A 23,381-nucleotide genomic window follows, 5' to 3' on the forward strand; every position below is an offset into this window, starting at 1 on the left:
GGGGCAGGAAGGAGAGTAGAGAGATAAACATAGGTTGTGACTGGCTTGTGGAATGCCTTGAGGTCTACTTAAGCAGTGTGATACTGTCATGGAGTTAGTAGAGGGCCGTGAAGGTGTTTGAGCTGGGTGTGGAGGTGGCAGTGTGCTCCAAGCTGTGTGTTGGTAATCACGGAGGGAAGGGAAGAAAGGCTCAAAGCCAATTAGCAGGCTAAACCCAGGTGTGCCTTCATAAGGAGCTATGCTGAGGAGTGACAGCAGATACAGAAAGGGGCTGTGTGAGAGGCACTTCAGAGGAAGAGTTCATGAGATATGGCAACTGATGGTAGAGGGGACAGAGGAGAAAAGGGAAAGGGAGCTGACCCCACATTTGTGCATGGGGAAATGGGGATACCTTTCTTAAGAGCGGAGGGGTCAGGAGAGGAGCTGACTGACGGGGCAAGAGGACCAGTTCTGCTGTGAGTGTGATGTCCTTGGGGCAGTGCCTAGACTGCCAGGAAGCCCTGGAGGAACGCCAGGATGGAAATGTGGACGTGGAGGCAAGTGCATAGAAAGGATGTTGAATCCGTGAGACTAGATGGGGTTTGTCTGGGGAAAGGAAGGAAGGAGAAGAGTGAAGGGCAGAAGTGGGCTTTGCAGGGAGCGTGCCCGTACTTCAGGGTTGGAAGGAGGCAGAAGAGCCAGCAAAATGAAATAAGCGGAAGTAATGTGCCTCTCACCTTCTTGCTCAAAAGATTTGTGTCAGGTTTCAGAGGCCAAGGGAGGAGAATGGGTGGTCTGGCAAAAGATGGTTAGAGCAGGATCAAGGGGGTGGAAGCCAGGTGGCTGGCAGTCAGTCAGGTGGTGAGGCTGTGATGAGACGCTGGACATAAAGTCAAGGCTTGCGAATTCAGGCGCCAGCGAGACCGGGCAGGTGATGGAAGCCAGTGGAGCCCACTGAGGTTCCACGGCCCAGCCCTGCCTCCGTGCCGAGAGCGTTAGGGGCGCGGCGGCTGGCCGTCTGCGGAGGTCATGCTCTGGCCGGGTTCCAGCCAACTTTTGCCAGATCGTCTGTTTTTTCTCAAGAGGGGCTGAAAGTACAGATTTTGATGTAGAATATTCCAATTTTAAATATTAGAAGCTAATTCAAATTTTTACAACACTTTTAGATCCAAAGGAACATCTCTCTGGGCTGGATTCAGCCTGTGGGCTGCCACTGTGCAACCTCTGCATTAGAGAAGGTCCTTCTCACTGTTAAATGACCTGAGACAGAGAGTAGATGAGAGCCACTATAGCAGTGGGGAGATCCTGGGTGACTGTGAGCACAGGGACCCACCAGCCACAGGTGGAGAAGGTTCAGAAAACTGCCAGCTGCAGCACACGAAGAACTTTCCAGGCAGTATGATCTAATTTGGTCCAATTGAATTCATTTCCTGGGGATCCAGAATAATCTGAGCTATCAAGTTTATAATATTTTCCAAATACATATGGTCTGGTATCTTAAGCCATGGATTTTGCCAAGTCCTGTGCTCACCTTGGAGAGAAAGGACTTCTTTTTGGATATAGAGAAGTATGTACAAAGGAGAGGTTGGGAGAGGCCTTGAGTTGGAATTCTGACTCCAGGACTTGCTACAGCTGCAAGACCTTGGCCAGCTACCTCTGCCTCAGTTTCCTCATCTGATCATTGGGAATAATAAGGGTCCCTGCCTCTTCGTTTTTTGGGAGAATTAAATAACTAACACAAGCAAAGCACTTAGGACAGTGTGTGTGACACACTGCGTCGGTTTGTTGTTTGTCAGCAGTAGCCGTTGTGCAGGGAGAGCGTGGTTGTTGTAGTGCAGTCCCAGAGGCTGCTTCCTGCCTTACTGCTGGGGACTCTTCTCACAAGCTCCGAGTCAAAACTTTGCCCTTGGGTCTGAATTATTAATTGGAGGGTAGTAACATTTCTGCTGCTGTTCTCAGAGCCAGGTATCCACCCAGGAGTTCTGCCTGCTGTTGACAGATCCTTAGCGGGATCCTGTCCACCTAGTCTCCGTGCTTGGCCTGGCCTCTCCTGAAGGATTTGTCATCAGGAGAGGAAGGAGCTTGGCCAGCAGTGCAGGTTCACTTCAGACACTGGCCATAATTAAGCGCCTTTAGGGGTGTAGGGAATCGGTGGCTGGCTTGGAATTTTGGTGCATTTCATGACCTGATATATCCTGTGGTCTACGAAGAGTGTGTGTGTTGCTATAGTAATTGTCATTTGAGCGGCAAGCTCCTTTCTGAAACAGAGCAGTAGCCTAGGCTGATAACTGGGCAAAGCCCCAGATGATTGCCGTTTTGGGCCATAATCCCTGTCCCCTGAGGATTAGTGGAAAAGGCTGACCTTGATGGCGGAGGTTTTCATTACATACAGGCAAAGGCTGGGTTTGTGTCTGGACTTTGGTGCAAGAGCCGTGCTGAGAGATGCAATCTCACCCTCTCCTGGGGCTCTTATCTCCGAGTCCTGAGCTGAGCACTGCAACTCTGGGCACAAACCCACTGACAGAATGGAGCTGTCAGTCCTGGGGCTCCCCTGAAATCCCAGGCTAGTGCAGAGAGCGACGGAGAGCTGTGATCTCTGCCTCACCCTCATTCTGTCGTCATTGCTGTAGGCAAGTCACTAGAGCTGTGCTGCCCCTAGCACTGGTGACCATTTATTTATTTATTTATTTATTTTAGGAAGACTAGCCCTGAGCTAACTACTGCCAGTCCTCCTCTTTTTGCTGAGGAAGCCTGGCTGTGAGCTAAGATCCGTGCCCATCTTCCTCTACTTTATATGTGGGACGCCTACCACAGCATGGCGTGCCAAGCAGTGCCATGTCCGCACCCAGGATCCAAACCGGCGAACCCCAGGCTGCCAAGAAGCGGAATGTGCGAACTTAACCGCTACACCACCGGGCTGGCCCCATACCATTTAAATTAAATTAAATACAACTTAAAATTCAGTTTCTCAGTTACACTAGCCATGTAGCAGGTGCTCCATGGTGACATGTGACTAGTGACTACAGTATTAGACAACACAGATATGGAACATGTCTGTCATGGCAGAAATTCTTTTGAGCGGTACTGCACTTAGGCCTCTTTTTTCCCTCAGACCTCTTTATTCAACAGATGTTGACTGAGTAGCTCCACTGTAGGCCAGGTGTCTAGAGATAAAGCAGCATGAAAGATAGGCGTGGCCACTTTCGTGTTCAATTCTTCAATAACTATTGAACACCAACTGTGTGCCAGGCACGGTTCCCAGCATGGGATGTAGAGTAAACAAAATTGGCAAACGTCTTGCTTTTATAGAATTTGCTTATGATAATGTAGACCCTGAAGCCAAGTTCCCTGGGTTTAAATTTCACCTACCATGCTGATTACTAGCTCAGTGACCTTAAGCAAGGCTGCTTAAGCTACCTGTGCCTCAGTTTTCTCCTCTGTAAAATGAGGATGATGATAGTTCTATATCATGAGGTTGCGAGGATTACATGGGAACACACATAGAAAATAGTGCTTATAGTAATGTCTGGCACACAGTAAGCCCTGTGCAAGCGTTTGCTGTCGTTACAGTCATCGTCGGCATCACGTTCTAATAGGGGAAGTTATAAGGAGATCAAGGAAAGCACCCTGATAAGGTGCCATTTCAACGGAGACCGGAAGTGAGCATGTGAGCCAAGTAAGATAACTGTTGAAAGAGCGCTCCCAGCAGCGCAAGACTGACGCAGGTGCCTGCTTGTTGTGTTGGGGGGATGGGGGTGGAGGGCCAAGGAGGTGCTAGCGAGCTGGAGAGTGGTGAGGGGGAGATCAGCAGGGAGTGGCGGTTGCTAACAAGTAGGGTCCTGTAGGCCACAGTAATAAAGGCGTTAGCTGTACTGTGTGAGACGGAAAGCCAGTTTTAGCAGAGAAGTGACATGCTTCACTTCGGCAGCTGCGTACAGACTAGACTGTAGGGGTCCAGAGCCGAAAAAGGAGATTCATTTTGCAGCAGTCCAAGTGACAGGCGATAGCGGCCTGAGTTTGGGGGTTAGTGGTCGGGGTGGTGAGAAGGAGTTGCAGATTCCCCACTGTAAAGCTGTACTTGTTGCCATGGATTAGAGGGGAGGGGAGGGTCGAATCAAGAAGGACTCCAAAGATCTTGGCATGGCAGAATGCAGTTGCTGTTTTCTAAGACTGAGAAGACTGCAGAAGGAACCGTTTGGGCAGGGGAAATCAGGAGGTCAGGGGGCCATGTCAAGATCCTGTTAGACATCCAAATGGAAATGGCAGGAGGGCCGCTGCGGCTGCAAAGATGGCAAGTGGGGAAAAGGAGTACGAGGTACAGTCAGTGGAGGAGATGAGAGCAGACCGGTTACAAAGCTCGGGCAGCCCTTTTGCCCAGGAGGGTGTGGGCCAGGCCGTGGATGAAGAGGAGCAGCCCCCATCCCACGGGTCCTCTCCTTGCGTCAGTCTGGGGAGAGTGGGGCCCTTGGCTCCTGACTGCCCTGAGTTCACATTCTGGATTTGTCACTTAGTAGCTGTAAAATGTCGGGCAGATTTCCTCATCAGCACCATGTGGCTTGCTTAGTTTGTTTGAGATATGGTGGATTCCTTCTGAAACAAGTACCGTTTTCTTCATCTTCATTATTCGCCGTAAGGAATTTCCTCTGTGGCCTGCTGACAACACCGCACACTGTAGTTGGGCTTTCCAGTTGCTGCCACCCTTGTGAAGTGTAGGCACAAGCACACATTCTTTCGAGAACAAGAGAAGAAAGACTCTCCATCTGTGATGACGAGAACTCGTCCTGTCTCTCCCAATGGACGGTCATCGGAGCCGGGCCTGGGCACTTGGGCTTGGATTGATGCTAGGACCGTGGAGCTGCTGGCGCTTTAGTTTGGGGTCGAATGTGACTAAACGAAGCAGAGCAGCGAAGAGGTGCTCTCTGATTTGGGGCAGGAAGACACCTGCCACTGAGATGGCCTCCATGTCTTGACCGTCTGCCTTTCCCTCCGTAGGATCTCACCATCCCCGAGTCTAGTACTGTGAAGGGGGTGATGGCCGGACCCATGGCCGCGTTTAAATGGCAGCCGACTGTGAGCGAGGTAAGGCGCCTCAGAGCTGCTTCCCCGGCCCGACTGTGTGTGCTTTTCCTTTTCCGCCTTTTCTGGTGTGTGAGCCTTTTTTTATTGCAAAACAGTAAGAGGTCTGTATGAGGTAGAAAGTACAAGTCTCCACCCTCGGGGGTGCTCATTGTTAAGCTGGCTGTAACTTACTCCAGACCTGCTGGTACAGCGACCCATCGTTTATGTGATTATATACCCATGAGTAGGTTTTATTGTTGGGAGTAGGGTTTTTTCCGCAAAAGTGGGGTCATTCCACAAGTGTTTTTCACTCACTTGACGCTTTATAAACGCCCTTTGACTGTCTGTGTATTCAACCTTGACGTTTTGTAGCTGCACATTATTTTATCCTCGATGTGGATGCATTGTTCCCCTGTTACTGGGCCTCCTTGTGAAAAGTCCTTCAGTCATTAACACTTTATTTCTGTTAATATCAATCATCAGTGGGATGAGACACTCAAGGGTCTGGCACCAGACACAAGTAAGCCAAAACTAAAATTGGAAAAGAGTCCTGGGAATTGTTTTGGCTTTGTCTTCTGGGTTATCTGAAGTGACTGGTGAAGGCTGGCTTTTAAAAATACTAGTGTGCCTTTTAAGTATTTTCCCACAGTGTTACTGGAATAATTTGTGTACCAACCTGGCAGAAACATGTGTTCTTTCCCACTTGAAGCCAGTTTTTCTCTAGCTGGAACAGGAGTCGTTTATAAAAGGCATAGACCAACACTGCAAGAAGAGTTTCCAGGCAGTTCTAAAATCGAGACCAGCTCCCACGGGTGTTTCAGCCAGAGAAGAGTCCAGTTACCAGACAGAAGGAAGTGACCTTTGGTGGAAGATAACTTGTTTGATTTAATCATTTTCTGGTTTCAGCCTGTTAAAGATGCAGACCCTCATTTCCATCACTTCCTGCTCAGCCAAACAGAGAAGGTGAGTTGTTCTTTGTCTTTGTCCAGGGGCTGGCCTGAGGGGAGAGTGCTGCTCCCTTGGAGCCTCACCCTCCCGGTCTGAAAAGTTGGGCTCTGCCTGTAGCACTGCCCAGGGCAACGAGTGAGACAGTCACGGAGAGGCCCACTCATGAGGCAGGCGTTGTTAAGATTACAAAGAAAGAAACAAACAAGCTTTGAAAACTCAGCAGCTGTGTGGTTGAGACTTTGATGGTCACCTTCAGAGTCTAGGGCCAAAACGGAATCTCAAGGCCTCTCAGCACCCGCGAGATGGCCCGTGTGCCAGTGGACACAGTATCAGGCTTGCTGGTCGACACAGTCCCTGTGAGCCCTTGGGATGTGGAAGGAAAGTTTCCCGAAGTGACTACAAGGCTGTGGGTTAGGCTGAGCCTCCAGAGGGTCTGTTGATAGGGTGTGGCTCTGGAGTGGACAGACCTGTGTTCCGAGCCCCATTACGCTGACCAGCTCTCTAATTCTGGGCACACGACTTAAGGCCTCTGAGTCTGTGTCATCAACAGCAAAAGAACCTTGCAGAGTTGCATGAGGAATTGAATGAGGTAATGTGTGTTAACTTTCTAGTGGGTCATTTGGGGTTCATAACATTGGACACCAAATAAGTTTTTGATGTTAACATCCCACTTTAGGCCTAAGATTTTAGGGAAGTTATAATGAAGACCGATTAAGCATTCAGTTTAATAAGCGTTCTTTTTTCCTCCTCCTTTATTAGCCAGCTGTCTGTTACCAGGCAATCACAAAGAAGTTGAAAATATGTGAAGAGGTATGTAGGTTGCACGCCTCCCCGCTTTTCTCTTTCCCTGGGGGCCTTGCCACAGGCGGACTCACCTGAGGACTTGTGCTTCCTTTCCCCAGGAGACTGGCTCCACCTCCATCCAGGCCGCGGACAGCACGGCCGTGAACGGCAGCATCACACCCACAGACAAAAAGTAGGACCTTGGATGGAAAGGCTTCCTGGGGCTCTGGTTCTGCTGGGATGGGGGGACCCCAAGGGCACTCTTTAAGGGGTCTGTCCCAGCTGTTGTTGGGACTGAATGGAAAGGTGTGGGGAGAGTTGTCGTTCTTACTGATGATGATTTGGGAGTAAACTGACCTACCCGCGGCAGAATCTGTGCTGTAAGTGTACGGTGGGGCTGGCTTTGTAGCTCACTGGTGAGTCTCTGAGCAGAGAACACTCTGTTCGGTGGTTCTCAGACTTTCTTGTGTCCCAGAATCACCTGGAGGGCTGCTTGTAAACACTGATTGCTGGGTCCCACCCCCAGGGCTTCTCATTGGCGGGTCTAGGGTGGAGCCCAGGAATTTGCATTTTGGACAGAATGCTCCCCCTATACTCCTGCTGCTGCTGCTTAGTCGGGAGACCACACTTTGAGAACCACTGGGTTAGTAGAACTGTGGTGAAAACCCTGAAATTGTAGGGGGTGGGGTGGGGTGGGGGGAGTGTTTGGAGTAAAGCCCATCATCCTGCCTTCCCCTGCTCTCCATGCTGTTGCCTCCTGGTCCTTCCCATGCACCTGCCTGCTGCTTCCTGCCCTGCCCAGGCAGGTCAGAAAGGCTCGAGTGTGGTCCCCAGACCTTTGCTTGCGCCCACACTTGCCTTTGCCCTTGCTCTGTCGGCCAGTTGTGTTTACAGAGTTGTGTTGATGAAAAGGGTTCTTTGCTAAGATGGAGCATTCTCCTGAGCAAGTTGCCCCAGTCTCAGTTCCCGTTGTGTCTTCCATACGATTCTTTCTCAGACGAAAAACAGTGCATCGTTTATTTTAGTCATAATTTTTTGTAATGTTGAAATGGCTGATTCTACCAGTTATTTTGGGTGAACTTCTCGTTGTAAAGAGGAGGAGATACAGGCCTGTTATGTGCTAATAAAAAAGGAGATGTTGGGGCTGGCCCCGTGGCCGAGTGGTTAAGTTCGCGCGCTCCGCTGCAGGCGGCCCAGTGTTTCGTCGGTTCGAATCCTGGGCGCGGACATGGCACTGCTCGTCAGACCACGCTGAGGCAGCGTCCCACATGCTACAACTAGAGGAACCCACAACGAAGAATACACAACTATGTACCGGGGGGCTTTGGGGAGAAAAAGGAAAAAATAAAATCTTTAAAAAAAAAAAAAAAGGAGATGTCACCCATTAAGTTAATGAGGATTGTGTTGGTCTAAAAAAGAAAAAGACTAGGGCAGGCCTGATGACAGAGTCCCAAAGCTTTCAACCCAGGCTTTTATTGCCCTGTTAGTCAAACCGTTTTTTTTTGTTGTTGTTGTTGTTTTATAATTTATTTTTTTTATTAAGGTTATAAAAGTTAACATCCTTGTGAAATTACAGTTGTACATTATTATTAGTCATGTTGTAGTTACACCACTTCACCCCTAGTGCCCTGCCCCCACCCCCCTTTCCCCTGGCAACCACCGATCAGTTCTCTTTGTCCATACGTTAACTACCACCTATAAGTGGAGTCATACCAAGTTCGTCTTTCTCTGGCTTATTTCACTCAACATAATACTCTCAAGGTCTATCCATGTTATTGTGAATGGGAGGACTTTGTCCTTTTTTATGGCTGAGTAGTATTCCATTGTATATATATACCACAACTTCTTTATCCAATCATCACTTGCTGGGCACTTAGGTTGGTTCCATGACTTGGCTATTGTGAATAATGCTGCAATGAAGATAGGGGTGCATAGAGCTTCTGAAATTGCTGATTTCAGGTTCTTAGGATAGATACCCAGTAGTGGGATGGCTGGGTCATAAGGTATTTCTATTCTTAACTTTTTGAGGAATCTCCATACTGTTTTCCATAGTGGCTGCACCAGTTTGCATTCCCACCAACAGTGTATGAGGGTTCCCTTTTCTCCACAGCCTCTCCAACATTTGTCACTCTTGGTTTTGGATATTTTTGCCATTCTAACAGGTGTAAGGTGATATCTTAGTGTAGTTTTGATTTGCATTTCCCTGATGATTAGTGATGATGAGCACCTTTTCATGTGTCTATTGGCCATCCGTATATCTTCTTTGGAGAAATGTCTGTTCATGTCCCCTGCCCATTTTGTAATTGGGTTATTTGATTTTTTATTGTTGAGTTGTGTGAGTTCTTTGTATATAATGGAGATTAACCCTTTGTCAGATAAATAACTTGTGAATATTTTTTCCCAATTAGTGGGCTGTTTTTTTGTTTCAATCCTGTTTTCCCTTGCCTTGAAGAAGCTCTTTAGCCTGCTGAAGTCCCATTTGTTTATTCTTTCTATTGTTTGCCTCATGTGAGGGGTTATGGTGTCCGAAAAAATTCTTTTGAAGCTGCTGTCAAAGAGTGTGCTGCCGATATTCTCTTCTAGAAGACTTATTGTTTCAGGCCTAATCTTTAGGTCTTTGATCCATTTTGAGTTTATTTTAGTAAATGGTGAAAAAGAATGGTTGATTTTCATTCTTTTACATGTGGCTGTCCAGTTTTCCCAGCACCATTTGTTGAAGAGACTTTCTTTCCTCCATTGTAGGCCCTCAGCTCCTTTGTCAAAGATTAGCTGTCCATAGATGTGTGGTTAGTCAAACCGTTTTTAACAGGAGTGTGAAGCCAACTGCAGAGTGAACTAGCTGCGTTGTACCCAGTCCACTTTGTCCATGTTCTCCATCTCGTCTCAAGGATACCTTGAGGGACTATCAGTTGCCATGTTAAAAATCCAGAAGCTTTATCCTCAGGTCTGCTTGGGTGTCCTAGAACACCAAGAAAAGGAAAGAGAATTGGTCTTTCATGATTTAGAATCATGGGAAAGCTTGCACTACTCAGATAGCTGAGAGTAACAGAAGATCTCCTTGTAAAGCTTCGGCTTGAAGCTTAGTGGGCAAGGATGCCATTTGGTGAGGAAGGTGAACCACTTTCAACGTTTACTTCGAATGACCTAGAGCAAGCTGGGACCAAGAGTGTGAGAAGTGCCTGTTCCGGCAGGGATGAGGGAAACCTCTGTACAATAGCCAGTGTGCAAAAGTGACTGCAGGTGTGGCTCCCAGGAGACTGAAGATACTGCAAAGATAACGCGGGTCAAAGTGGAGAAGCTGCAGACAACATCTAGAGCTGGGAGAAAACTGAGTGGAAAACTGGAACATGGTATAATAAGAAATGAAGAAAGAGGCATTGTTTAGCCATGTCACATGCAAGGGGAGAGAAGGAAGTGCAGGAACCAAGAAAAGGCCTTTGGGTAAGATAAAATCATCTGTAAAAGCATGTAGAAATAGCAGTGCTAGCTAATAGCCCCCAAGCCCTGGGGGTTGCAGGAAGGAGCAGGCTGTAGGAAGTGAAGTTAAGCAGAAATGTACTGTCTGTTGGAGTACTTCTTTTTTTTTTTGAGGAAGATTAGCCCTGAGCTAACATCTGCTGCCAATCCTCGTCTTTTAGCTGGGGAAGACTGGCCCTGAGCTAACCTGCGTGCCCATCTTCCTCTCCTTTATATGTGGGATGCCTGCCACAGCATGGCTTGACAGGCAATGCGTAGGTCCACACCTGGGATCTGAACCAGCGAACCCCGGGCCACCGAAGTGGAATGTGAGAACTCAACAGCTGGCGCCACCCGGCCGGCCCCTGTCAGAGCATGTTAGCCAGGGAAGGCTCCTCATGGGCCTGCAGTTAGAAGGGCGAGGTGGAGAGCGGAGAAGGACAGGCCAGTGGAGAGCAGTGATGGGGAGAGTTCACGAGCTCCAGAGCTGCGGTGAGCTTGAAGAAGAGGCGCAGAGCCCGTCTCTGCTGACGGCAGAAAGAATGCAAAGGTGGTGGAGCGGGTAGAGCCGGGAGAGGGGACTGCCCGCTCTGATCCTGACTCCTGTGGCTGAGCAAGGTGACTGGCTCTGCACATGTTTCTTCAGTTGCTCGTCACAGATCCTGATGTGCTTTAAAGTGGCATCTCAAGGCCTAGCACTCAAGGTAGCTGATCAGGAAACCCTTGCAAGAGCCGAAGACACGTGTCTGCCTTCTCACTGTCATGGAGTTGTAAGATCAGACCCTCATCAAAGCAGCAAGGAAGCAGTTTGGAAGACTTGCCCTAAATCATATAAGTCTTACTTCTTTCTGTAGTAGTCGAGGGTTGAGAAATGCCCATTTCAATCTAGGGACACTTTTAAACCGTGGCATAATGAGAAAAGGCACACTCCACCTGCTCTCCCACTCACTCTGCAGTCGTAGTGTCATCACACCGCCAGGTGGTGCTCCTGCTGGTCTGAGGTGCCACCCACAGGTTTGCAAGGAAGCAGAGCCTCTGCTGCATTCAGGACACCTCCCCTGTCCCACCCACTCTGCCCCAAACTAATCAATCTCTCTCTCTTTCAGGATAGGATTTTTGGGCCTTGGCCTCATGGGAAGTGGCATCGTCTCCAACTTGCTGAAAATGGGTCACACGGTGACTGTCTGGAACCGGACTGCAGAGAAAGTAAGCATTCACGGATGGTGCTTGTCAGGCGGGGTAGGACAGAGCCTTGACCCTTGGAGCTGGGGTAACTGAGGGTAGGAACCTCTTCCTGTTGTCTCCGCTCGGCGTTCTGCATGCGGCAGAGTTGGAGAAGCCAAGCTCTTAGTTCAGGCAGGTAGAGGTGTAAATATATAAGCTCAGGGTGTTATTATGAAAACTAAACATTTGAAAAGACCCTTTCTCTTTCTCTCCTTTTTTCCATGCACATGCAAATCCATGTGTGCATATATGTTATGAATTCATTGATAATGAAGTGCATGTAGATAGATCTGCTTCATCCCTTTTGATGGCTGCACTGTACTCTGTCCCTTGGATTGGGAACAGCGCTGTGCAGCAGAGCATTCCGTATTGGTGGAGATGTTCTATATCTACACTGTCCAGTGTGGTAGCCCCCAGCCACATGGGGCTTTTGAACACTTGAACCTGGCTAGTACGACTAAAGAATTTTTAATTTCATTTCACTTAAATAATCTCCTGTGGCTAGGGGCTGCCATGTTGGATAGGACAGGTTTAGAAGTTCTCAACCTAAGGCGGTGGTCCATGGCTTCAAGGGTCTGTGTGTGCCCACAAATGGAATTCCAAGTCTATGAATGTGCACCTCTTGTGATGGAGAGAGGACGTGGCTTCCATCAAGTTATCATCCAAGAAAAGGTGAAGAACCATAATCAGAGTACCAGAAAACAAAAGCATTGCAGTTGCCAGGAACAAAGGAAGTGAGACTGAAAAGGGGCTAGCCTCTTGAGGAACAAGGTGTGGCTGAGCGCATGTTTGTGAAATGCCTGAGTGAGCATCTCCATGTGTGCAGCAAAGTGAGAGCTGAAGAAGGAGGTGTGATCACTGAAGGAGGTGGCCGAGCTGAAGGATTTGAATTAACAAAAACATTCTAGGCAAAGGAAAAATTCACTTTGCTGAAAGAAAGTCCTTTTTAAGAATAACAAGGAACTGGCTAGAGAGTTGCAGCGGCCTGCGGAAAAGGACGCTGAGGCCGTGCGAAGGGGTTTGCGCTTCAGGTGCTGGGCAGTGGGAGACACTTTGGGGACCTAAACTAGGAATGAGAGCTCAGAGCCCCTGTCAGCAGGAGGTTTTGTGATTCAAGGCTAGGGTTACCAGGAAATGTAGATGTGTGCAGTTGCAGGACACCGAGAGAATCAGAGTTTGCATTATGGTTACATTCCCCTTTGACAGAAGTGCCTCTGGTTGTCCTGCTTTCCACGTTAGTTTATGAGAAGGCAGAAGAGCAAGGCACTTCCAGACTTGGGTTTGGGATCAGACAGACCTAAATCCAGGTCACAGCTCTGCTGCTCACCCTCTTGAGCAAGACGGTTTGTCTTGCTGGGCCTCGGAGTCTTCGTCTGTCAAGTGATGACAGCAGAAAGTGCCCCTGCTTCATGGGGTGTAAAGATGAAATGAGATGAAGTACTCAGCACCGTGCCTGGCACGAATTACATAGTAAATGGCTTTAAAAAGCCATTTAATCCTTACCACAAGCCCTGTGGAATTTTTTTGATAGATCTTGATAAAATGATACTCTGCTTCTTCAAGAATAATAGAGGAAACATCTTAAACTCTCAGGAAAGAGAGAGTAATGAGGAGATCTCTCCCAAGCAAAGGTTAAAACATGCTATAATGCCACATACTAAAAGGCCGACGTGGGCGTGTACTGCAGTCAAGACGCAGCCTCAGCAGGTAGACCAGACCGCCTGAGACTTCTCTGATAGAGGTGGCTTGCTGCAACCAGTGACATAGAAAGAGGGTCAGTCATAATTATGTTCGAGACAACTGCTTAGAAATTTGGGGAAATACCTATCATTTCCTACCACATACCAAAATATATTGCAAATAGATTACTGAATTATTTTTTTTCAAAAGGAAAAACCAAAAGACAATAAATTTTAAATATTAACAGATTTTTCAAGCCTAGAAGCAATCAAAATCACTAAAGAGGGGCTGGCCCCATGGCTGAGTGGGTGAGTTCACAGACTTCATTTTGGTCGCACGGGGTTTTACCAGTTCGGATCCTGGCCGCGGACATGGCACTGCTCATCAGGCCACGTTGAGGTGGCATCCCACTTGCCACAACTAAAATATACAACTATGTACTGGGGAGACTGGGGGAGAAAAAGCAGAAAAAAAAAATCACTAAAGAAAAAGTTTTTGAAAATACTCTCACAACAAAAAAAATAAAATTAAAAGTATGCCAACTAAAAGTGCTTAAAGGAAATATGATAGGAAAAGGGTAATATGTTGATTTTATTAAACACAGTTTGATAAATAAAAAGTTCACAAAAGAGGAAACAATTAACAAAGGTATTTAAAAAGTTCAGTAATCAGGAGTAATCAAAATATATCAAACAAAATTTGCCAGTTTGGGCTGGTTAAATCATCAGGTAGAACAAAATTTTAATGTATTTATGGATGCTTGATTGGTTTTTTTGAAGAAGATTGGCCCTGAGCTAACATCTGTTGCTAATCTCCCTCTTTTTGCTTGAAGAGAATTGTCACTGAGCTAAAATCTGTGCCCATCTTCCTCTATTTTACGTGGAATGCCGCCACAGCATAGATTGACTAGTGGGCTAGGCCCGCGCCTGGGATCCAAACAGGTGAACCCCGGGCCGCCAAAGTGGAGTGCGCATACTTGGCCACTGTGCCACCAGGCCTGCCCCAGGGTGCTTGTTTGTTGTTTTTAAGTGATGTACCCAGTCCTGGTGATTTGAGACGTTGCTGGTGATCATTATAAATTGACACCGCCCCATTGGAAAGCCATTTGTCTACGTTTGTTAAGAACTTAACCATTTGGAGCCTGTTTTATTCTACTTACGGAGACCTAAATTCAAAACATAGAGCAGATGATTTGTTGGAGTCATAATTAAAAGGAGTCCAGATTCGAACTGCAAGGGAGCTGTTAGGTAAATTCAGGTGAATCTCTTGATGGAATATTCTGCAGCCATCCATTATAAACGATAATTATGAAAGACTACAGTATGGATAAATGTAAGTCATACAAAGTATTAAAAATCGGGTACAAAATTGTATGTTCAAATTATTCTAATTACTTTTTTAAATGCCTTTTGAAAAAGGAAATACACCAAAATATTAATGATGTGTTTTATTATGAGATGTTCTGGGTGATTTTAATCCTCCGAAAAGAAAAGCTGGTGCTTTTAGACCCCCAGAGACACGTGAGGAGGATCGTGAGGAGGATCAGCAGCCTCCCAGCCCCAGCTCCGCCTCCCCAGCACAGTGCCAATAGCTCAGGGCCCTGGGCGGGGTCTGCCACAGCTGGGCCAGCCACAGAAGGCTGCACGCAGGTACTGCTCACATCCTGTTCTTCAAACTGGAAGCCTGCAGCAGACCCTTGCTTTGTGCTTACTGTGAAGCAGAACATTGTTCTAGGCACCAGGTATGCAGAAACACAAGACAGTCCTTAAGGGGCCCCATCCACTTCCCTCAAGACATCAGACCACCAGCTCTGGTGCTCCGGCTCCTGGCCTCAGCCTCCTGACTTAGGAGGCCAACCAGGAGGACCGGGCACCATCTCTCTGGCCTGCTGGTGTGTTTGTTTTGCTCTGCCCGCAGCTCACGTTAGGATCTGTGACTTTTGCAGTGTGATTTGTTCATCCAGGAGGGGGCCCGCCTAGGAAGAACCCCCGCTGAAGTCGTTTCAACTTGTGACATCACCTTTGCCTGCGTGTCGGATCCAAAGGCAGCCAAGGATGTAAGGATCCCCTCCCTCCCCTCAGCGTCTCAGGTTGTGGCCAGGAAAGCTGGCTGGCCTCATCCCCTTCTCCCCTGCACACCGAGTGAGTGTCTGCATGTGGGAGGGTTGAATTTCCCATCTGGGGGCCATCTCCCATTGTGAAGGGTGTTTGTATAAATTGAATACAGACTTCCTTTAATTCAGAACAAAGAATGAAAACTGCTGGGGCCCCTCAGGTCTGTGCTGAAGTGGTTCCTGACCAGCCATGTATCCTTGTTGAGGTGGAAGCTTGGGGCTGAGTGTGCCTTTGGTCCATGTGCCAAGTTCTCTGTTTAGCTATCACTGCATTTGTATGTTTTAGCAGTACAAGTGCAGTAGTCCTGTTAACTGGTCACTAGTCTAATCCGAGTGAATCCAAAGAAGCCCCAAAAATAAATACTGGGGTTCCATCTTTTAAATGGGAGGTTTTTAATAAAAAGAAACATATTCTTTTTAAAGATAAATAAATGGGAACATGCTAGAAATACTTTTCTTTCCCTTGATTATTTGCTTGCTCTTCCCAATTCAGCCTTAATATTTAGTTCATAATTGGGAAATGAGTCAAAAAAGCAACAGGATTCTGACCTTAGGTCTCAGGGGCTCTGGGGCATCTGGCTGGGAGCCTGGGCTATTGCTTCTCCCTTGTGTCCCCACAGCTGGTGCTGGGCCCCAGTGGTGTGCTGCAAGGGATCCGCCCCGGGAAGTGCTACGTGGACATGTCAACAGTGGACGCGGACACAGTCACCGAGCTGGCCCAGGTAGCGGCCTCGTTTGGGCTGGCCCTCCAGCATCCTTTCACTTGGAGTCCAAGCCCCAGGCTGACCATGCCCAAGTGTGGGCACCTTGGTTACCTAGGACCAAAGCCAGAGAGGAGAGGAGAGGCCAGTAGCCTTGGGACTGGCCTATCTTCACTACCTCCTAAGCTGCAGCTAGTGTGAGTGGCCCTGAGAGAAGCGGTGCTGCCCAGCAGGGCCGGGCATCAGGTCCTGTAGCTGCCGGCCTCAGAGTGAGGAGTGCTCCAGGCTGCCAGCACGGCCTTTTTGGTTTAAGCAGCTGTCTACAGTTGGTACTAGCAGAGTATGCCTCCTCCCTGAGCTGCCAGGCCCCACTGAGGGGACGGGGCTGTGAGTTCTGGCCCATGTGTGTTCTGAGGGTGGCCGAAGTCAGGGAAGGGCGGTGTCTGTTGGAGATGTGGTCAGCCAAGCCATTGGCATGGCCATGTTTGATTATAGTCTTTGGCCTTGGTAAGAAATTCAGAGTAAATGGGAGCCTGTGAGGAGCCCCCGGCTTCTGTTTACTGTACGTGATTCAGGCATCTGCAGAGCATGGTCTGCTGACCCTCCCGTGTCGTTAGTCCAGCACCTTGTACAGATGTCGGCTTTGGGGCCTCGGTGTGGAGGGCCACCTGCTCCCACCTGAGGACACTCCTTGTTCCCTGCCCAAGAGCCCTGGGAGAGACAAGGCCTCCAGAAGCTGTGACTTTCCTTTCCAGGTGATTGTGTCCAGGGGGGGCCGCTTTCTGGAAGCCCCAGTCTCAGGGAATCAGCAGCTGTCTAATGATGGGATGTTGGTGATCTTAGCAGCCGGAGACAGGGGCTTATATGAGGACTGCAGCAGCTGCTTCCAGGCAATGGGGAAGACCTCCTTCTTTCTAGGTAACATGCCTGCCCACCTGTCAGGCCACTGCAGGCCTGGAGGCTGGGTGGGCCACATCCCCTCTAGACTGCACTGATGACAGCGTCAGTCCTGCACGGCCTCTCTGCCTGGGCCCCATGGGAAGGTTTCCTTTGACTTGCACAGTCAGTGCCTGGAAGGAGGAAGAGCCAGAGGGTCAGAGCCAGTTCTGTCGGGGGCAGGTGAATGGGGCCTTCCCTGGGTGCAGAGGTGGGTCCGAGCAGGGATGAGGGTGGGCAGAGAGTCCTGCCTGTGGGATTCTGGGGAAGGGACCATGATTCCTTCCCCTGGGCAGGTGAGGTTGGCAACGCAGCCAAGATGATGCTGATCGTGAACATGGTCCAGGGGAGCTTCATGGCCACCATCGCTGAGGGGCTCACCCTGGCCCAAGTGACAGGCCAGTCCCAACAGACACTCTTGGACATCCTCAATCAGGGACAGTTGGCCAGCATCTTCCTGGACCAGAAGTGCCAAAGTAAGTTGCCTTTGGCCTCTCTCCCTGCCCTTTATTCTTGATTGGAGCTGGGGAGCTGAGTCAGGCATCAGTCACAGCACAGTCTCTTCTTCAGCGGCTCATTGGGTGTGAAAGATGCACCCTCTCCAGTCAGTCCATGCCCCTGGGTCAGAGGGGGTCCAGAGATGTGACCAATGGGGTGTGGGGATACAGGCCAGGAATTTGTCTCAGCTTGTGTCTGAGGGGGGAGAAATGCTAGGTGTCCAGCCCTGGCTGTACTGTAGGTAGTTTCTTATTTAGGATCCTTTTAATTCTTCTGATAAGTGGCTTTCCCTCCCCAGATATCCTGCAAGGAAACTTTAAACCCGATTTCTACCTGAAATACATTCAGAAGGATCTCCGCTTAGCCATCGCGCTGGGCGATGCCGTCAACCATCCGACTCCTATGGCAGCTGCAGCCAATGAGGTAACTGCAGGAGGCAGTGGTGCGGACCCCGCAGCCTCCTCTTGTTCTGTGATCATTCCTGCCCTCTCCTCACTTTGCCTTCTCTTTGTCTAACCTCACAGGTGGAATCTTAGGTCGCTGATTTAGCGCTTAAAGCCACACATCTCCTTCTGAGCCATGCGTACTTCCCTTGTGATTTCTTTGACCTGTGGATTGCTCAAAAGTTATCAAATATTTGGGGTTTTCCTAGATATCTACGGTTATTGATTTCTGATATATCTTTGTTGTGGTCAAAGAACACACCCTGTGTGGTTTTTAACTCTAAGTTTATTCAGACTTGCTCTGTGGCCCAGCAGATGGCCTGTCTTGCTGGGCATGCCATGTACACTCAAGAGGAAGGTGTGTTCAGCAGATATCAGTGAGGTCGAGATGGTCGGTGGTGTTTTTCAGATCACCTTCACTGACCTTTTTCTCTCGTTCATGCAGTTGCTGAGAGAGGGATGTTAAAATCTCCGGCTATAATTGTGGGATTCTCTGTGCCTTTAATTCTGTCCATTTTGCTTAATGTCCTTGAAACTCTTGTATTAGACGCTTCGTCGTTTATGGTTGCATGTCTTCTGGAAGAATTTGCTCTTTTATTATTCTGAAATAGCCCTCGATGTTTTGTCGTGAAGTCTGCTGTCTGAACTTAACACAGCTGCACTGGGCCTCTCAGCTCACTGTTCTCGTGGGTAGCTTTTTCCATCCGTTTATTTTCAACCTGTATCTTTATATTTAACTTGTTTCTTTCGTAGACTGTCTGTAATTGGAGCTTGCATCTTTATCTCTTCTGACAACATCTGCTTGTTAACTGGAGTGTTCAGTCACTAACATTTTTTCGAACGATGTATTTTAAGCACCTACACATGTACTTTTTGAAAACAGTTTTTTAGAAGTTCAACTTTCTTATCTCAACCTGATAGAAGTGTAATCTTAAAAAAAAAGCAGCTCTGCGATATTTGTCTTTATCATAGACTTACAATAAAAACTACATTTTGTAGAACACATAGCTTCATCTATTTTAGAAGCTGTATCTTCCGGTGCTATAAGCTGGTGTAAATTTTCATTCAAGTCAAATTCTTATAGGTCTCAAGTGGCTTGTTCCAGCAAAGAAAAAGTGAAAAAACACAGTACTACTCTTTCAGACCTGCCTTTTCATAGTTTATAATTTTCGGTTCCTGAATTCCAGGCCTTCTCTCCCTTCTCTGTCTGTCGGAACAGTTCCAAGCACTGACTTCACCCTTTCAGGTTGTGGTACAGTTTCAGCTTCCTCCTGATTGTTTCATCTGTGGGTTCTCTTGGCAGTGGAATTCCTCGTGTATTTTATCATTTTTTTGTCAATGAGCCTGTCTTTAACGGAATGGTTCTGGGTGTGGCTCGTGTTGGCAACACTTCTCTGTGAGGGGATTTCAACTTGCCTCCACCCTGACTTCGTTGGCTTAGAAACAGCCCTTTTGGTTAATTTCTCGGCAGCGCATGGCACCTTCCTGCCGGTTGGATGGTGTGAAGCTTAGGCTCTGCACCATTCGGAGCTCAGAGCTCAGGGTCCTCAGGTTAACCAGTCCGTTGACATTTGGTCTTTGTCTTGAAGTCTATGAGTGTGTTGTCGGATTCGGAGCTATCGTTTCATCATTTGATTGCTGTTTGTCCCCTCTGGCTTTTGTCTGCCTGTTCCTCCTTTTTGTCCTCTTTTGGGTTTTCTGAATATTTTTAGGATTCAGTTTTATCTGTTGACCATTGAACACGCATTGTTTTTCTTTTATCTGTGCTCCAGGGAGTGCGCGTGCATCCTTGACCTCACGGCCTCCTTAGAGTTCATAGTGGACCTCTTCAAGTGAAACCCAGATCCCTGTACCTCTCTCCCTCCAAGGCAGGCCTTCTCCTGGGCATGCTGACGTGTGCTGTGGGGGCTGTCCTGTGCACTGCAGGATGTGCAGCAGCATCCCTGTCCTCTCCCTGCTAGCGGCCAGCAGCAACCCCCTGGTTGACGGGCGCTGTCTCCAGACATTACCGTGTGTGCCCTGGGGCAGCATCACCACAGGCTGAGAACTCCTGCTATGGGGTACCGGGCTCCTGTGGGCTACATCTGCCTTTGTTTTAAAGCCAGCAGAGAAGGTTGGAATGTTTTACTGAAGTAGTCATATGTGTATTAAAGAAATTAAGAGAGAAATAATTTTCTATTTCTCTAATCTACCGTTTCCAGTGCTCTCTATCCCTTTGTGAAGAATTGCATTTCTCTCTGGTGTTTCCTTTCAGCCGGAAGAACTTGCTTTAGCATTTCCTGTAACGCAGGTCTGCTGGCCACATTAGTTGTCTTTTATCTGAAAAGGTCTTTATTTAGCCTTCATTCTGAGTTGACAGCTACACCTGAGCGGTAATGGATACTCAGTCATGGTGGCTCTGACTGGACTATGTTTTAAAAAAGAAAAAAAACACAGTGGGCCGTGTGGGAGGAGCCTCGTGTCCAGCTGCGTGTCCTTGGCATGACTGGAAGCCACACTGCCCTTGTTGAACAATGGCTCTCTTGTTCTTTTCACACTCTTTCGTACTCACCTGGTATCTCTGGGGTGGCTGTTAATTGCCAAGCACTGTTCCAGGTGCTGGGCACACCCTGGAGCAGTCCCTTCCCTTCCTGGCAGGGCTTACATGTTAGCAGGAGGACGCACAAATCAGCACATAAGTATTTAAACAAGTAAGAATTTCAGAAGGTTAGAAATACGAATAAAATAGAACGGTAAAGAGAGAAAGGGGGTGGGGTAAAGGGGTGCGGCCGCCGCTTTAGATGGGGGGTCGGGAAAGGCCCCTGAGCTGACTGGGAAGGAGCCAGCCGTGCAGAGGAAGAGTAAGGACAGCACGGCCCAGAGAATAACATGGGAACTCCTTGGAGGGTTGTCAGCAGAAAGGGACACGATTATAATCTCTAACACTGCTGAGCCCCGCCTCTGGGCACTTTGCATCTCTCCCTCCATTTCATCCTCCCGCTAACCCTATTACCTTCTCCATAATAGCCAGAAGTGGCAGCGGAGGCACAGAGAAACTGAGGCACTCAGCCCAAGGTCAGGCCTGTCAGGGAGGGACCAGACAGCCTGGACTCCCAAAGTGGCCTGCCTAACCCCATCTAGAACTGCCTCCAGGAAGCAGATTCATGTCTTCACGTCACTTCTGTGGCCAGAGACTGAGCCCATCTCGTTTTCTTCTAGGTGTACAAAAGAGCCAAGGCGCTGGACCAGTCTGACAACGACATGTCTGCCGTGTACCGAGCCTATATACACTAAGCCCTCGACACCCCTCCCTGGCCCCCTATCTTCCTTCTGACCCCCTCTTCCTCACATGGGATTGGGGTCCTGGGACTTAGCTCTGGACCAGTCCTCCTGTCTCCATCTCCTTTTATACAGACTTTTGAGACTCGCCATCAGCACAGCACACAGCATCACTCTTCCCCTGGAGGTCCTGGGGAGGGGAGGGGTGTCAGCAGGATCGGCCTGTGGGAAAGCTCTTGAGCTGGGCACTGGCCCCCGGACTAGGTGGCTGTGTGTTCACACACACGTGCACACACACACACACACACATACACCACTGGCTCTCGCCCCAGGATAGAAGCTGCCCAGAAACTGCTGCCTGGCTTTTTGTTTTTCTCCTTCCAAGCTTATTTTCTCTCGGACCCCTTCCAGTCGAGCAACTAGAGTCAGCAGTGAGAACTGGAAGCCTTCCCACTGCTTCCCTCCAAGCGAAGAGGCTGCGGCCAAGTCCACGTCCCCACTGGGTCCCCCGCAGAGAGAGCCTCTGGGCCACGAGGAGCCAGCACAGCCTCTAAACGGAGGGTCCCGTGGGCCCTCCAACCTCAGGTGACCAGCTGATGAGGAGTGTCAGGTTTAAACTACCAACATGCAACCAACTCTCCATAAATGCCTTTGTGAACTGGAAAGAGATTGGCACAGTCAGAGAACACAGGGCTCTGCTTTCCAGGGAGAGAGCAGTCAGCCCGTAGGTGAGCCTCACAGAAGCCTGCTCTCCTTGCTGCTCTTCAGCACCCGTCCCAGAAGCCACCGTCACTGCGGAGCCCTGGGCTGTGATCAGACTTGCGCGCATGGTGTAGGGGGAGCTCACTCCTCACTAGGCTGTTTTAGTGTTTGGATTTGCATTCCAGCCCTTGGGAAGGGGGTCCTGAGGGCCACCAGTGAGGATTGAAGAGGGCAGGGGCGTGGGGTTCCTTGCTGTTTCCGTTATGCCACAGACTCTTCGCCTGGTTCTGAAGAGCCACTGACCCGGCTCCCCTCGAAGCAGTCCCACCTTCTCCAGCCTGCCCCTGCACATGTCCCCCGCATGCCCACCTCTCTCCATTCTCCTCCCTTCCCCTTTTCTTTCCACGGAGACAGTATTTCTTCCTGTCTGTGTCCCTTCTTTGGCCCAGACCCAGCCTGACCAACGATGACCATTTCTTAGGCTCAGCTCTTGAAACAGGAACGAGTGTCTTCACTTCAGCCAGCAGCATGGTCTTCGGTGCTTCCAGGGCCCCAGGCTCTGTCGAGAGGGAAGAGGAGAACTGGGCCTGACCGAGCCTGAACTAGCTGACCCTCAGAGGTGGATCTAAGACATCCCCGAGGCCCTGGCATTTCTCCTTGGATAGGGGACCAGAGGGGCTTGGAATGTGGCATGAGAACAAGGAGAAGTTGCCTGCAGGATGTCGGTGCTCTCCCTCTGCATGGGCTGGATTTTCCAAAGTCACACTTTGCAGAAGGTCAGCGATTATAGTGAATATATAATGGTAGATGTATAGTGAGGTGGCCGCGCTGGTGTGGGCCCCTCCCCCTGACACTGCTCAGAACCCAGGTTAGGGGATCTCAGAAGACGTGGGGGGAGGGCAGGGAAGATGCCTGTGGGTTTTTTGGCACAGTTAATTTCACTGGGATTTTGAATTCTTTTATGTCTAAACACAAAGCCTGTTCTAGTCCTAGCCGGACACTGGGGGTGGGGGTGGGGAAGATGCTGTAATGAAACTGGTTAGTCAATGTTGTCTTAATATTGTTGACAATTCTGTAAAGTTCCTTTTTATGAATATTTCTGTTTAAGCTATTTCACCTTTGTTTTGAAATCCTTCCCTTTTAAGGAGAAAATGTGACACTTGTGAAAAAGCTTGTAAGAAAGCCCCTCCTCACTCCTTTTTTTTCCTTTGAACTCCCTTTCAATGACAAATCTTCTAGTTAATTAAGGTTGTGAATTTTTATTTTTGCTTTGTTTTTAATGAACATTTGTCTTTCAGAATAGGATTGTGTGATAATGTTTAAATGGCAAAAACAAAACATGATTTTGTGCAATTAACAAAAAGCTACTGCAAGCGAAATAAAACGTTTCTTGGTAACACAACTGTGAATGAATGCCTTGGCGGCCCAGGGAGGAGCGGGCCGGGGCCGGGGCGGCGGCGGCGCCAGCACGGTCGGGTCCACTGGCTGGATCCTCCCGGACCGAAGGAACGCTCGGGCCGCCGGCGGGGACAGACGGCCCCGTCGGCCAATCAATGGGTGCGGTTGGAGCGGGGCGCCCTATCAGAGCCAAGGAGGGGCGGG

At 48.9% G+C, this 23,381-nt stretch overlaps 1 protein-coding gene across 11 annotated transcripts in view; it reads left to right on the forward strand.

Moving 5' to 3' along the window:
- Window positions 1-23,181, forward strand: part of GLYR1 (glyoxylate reductase 1 homolog) — a 35,258-nt gene extending 12,077 nt beyond the window's left edge. For 3 of the 11 annotated variants that reach the window (XM_044747726.2, XM_044747731.2, XM_070485013.1), the window contains 11 exons: window positions 4,972-5,058; window positions 5,944-6,000; window positions 6,745-6,795; window positions 6,888-6,961; window positions 11,331-11,430; window positions 15,074-15,184; window positions 15,862-15,963; window positions 16,698-16,860; window positions 17,175-17,354; window positions 17,675-17,799; window positions 21,018-23,181. In XM_044747726.2, coding sequence (XP_044603661.1) covers window positions 4,972-5,058; window positions 5,944-6,000; window positions 6,745-6,795; window positions 6,888-6,961; window positions 11,331-11,430; window positions 15,074-15,184; window positions 15,862-15,963; window positions 16,698-16,860; window positions 17,175-17,354; window positions 17,675-17,799; window positions 21,018-21,092 — 1,125 coding nt within the window. In that variant the 3' untranslated portion in view covers window positions 21,093-23,181. Of the gene's footprint in view, window positions 1-4,971; window positions 5,059-5,943; window positions 6,001-6,744; window positions 6,796-6,887; window positions 6,962-11,330; window positions 11,431-15,073; window positions 15,185-15,861; window positions 15,964-16,697; window positions 17,062-17,174; window positions 17,355-17,674; window positions 17,800-19,591; window positions 20,016-21,017 lie in introns of those variants that run through there. The other 8 variants (XM_044747732.2, XM_044747728.2, XM_070485014.1 and 5 more) reach the window with 5 other exon arrangements.
- The last annotated feature ends 200 nt before the right edge of the window (window positions 23,182-23,381 follow it).

The sequence above is a fragment of the Equus asinus genome, chromosome 14 (assembly GCF_041296235.1).
Source record: "Equus asinus isolate D_3611 breed Donkey chromosome 14, EquAss-T2T_v2, whole genome shotgun sequence".
NCBI classification, from domain to species: domain Eukaryota; kingdom Metazoa; phylum Chordata; class Mammalia; order Perissodactyla; family Equidae; genus Equus; species Equus asinus.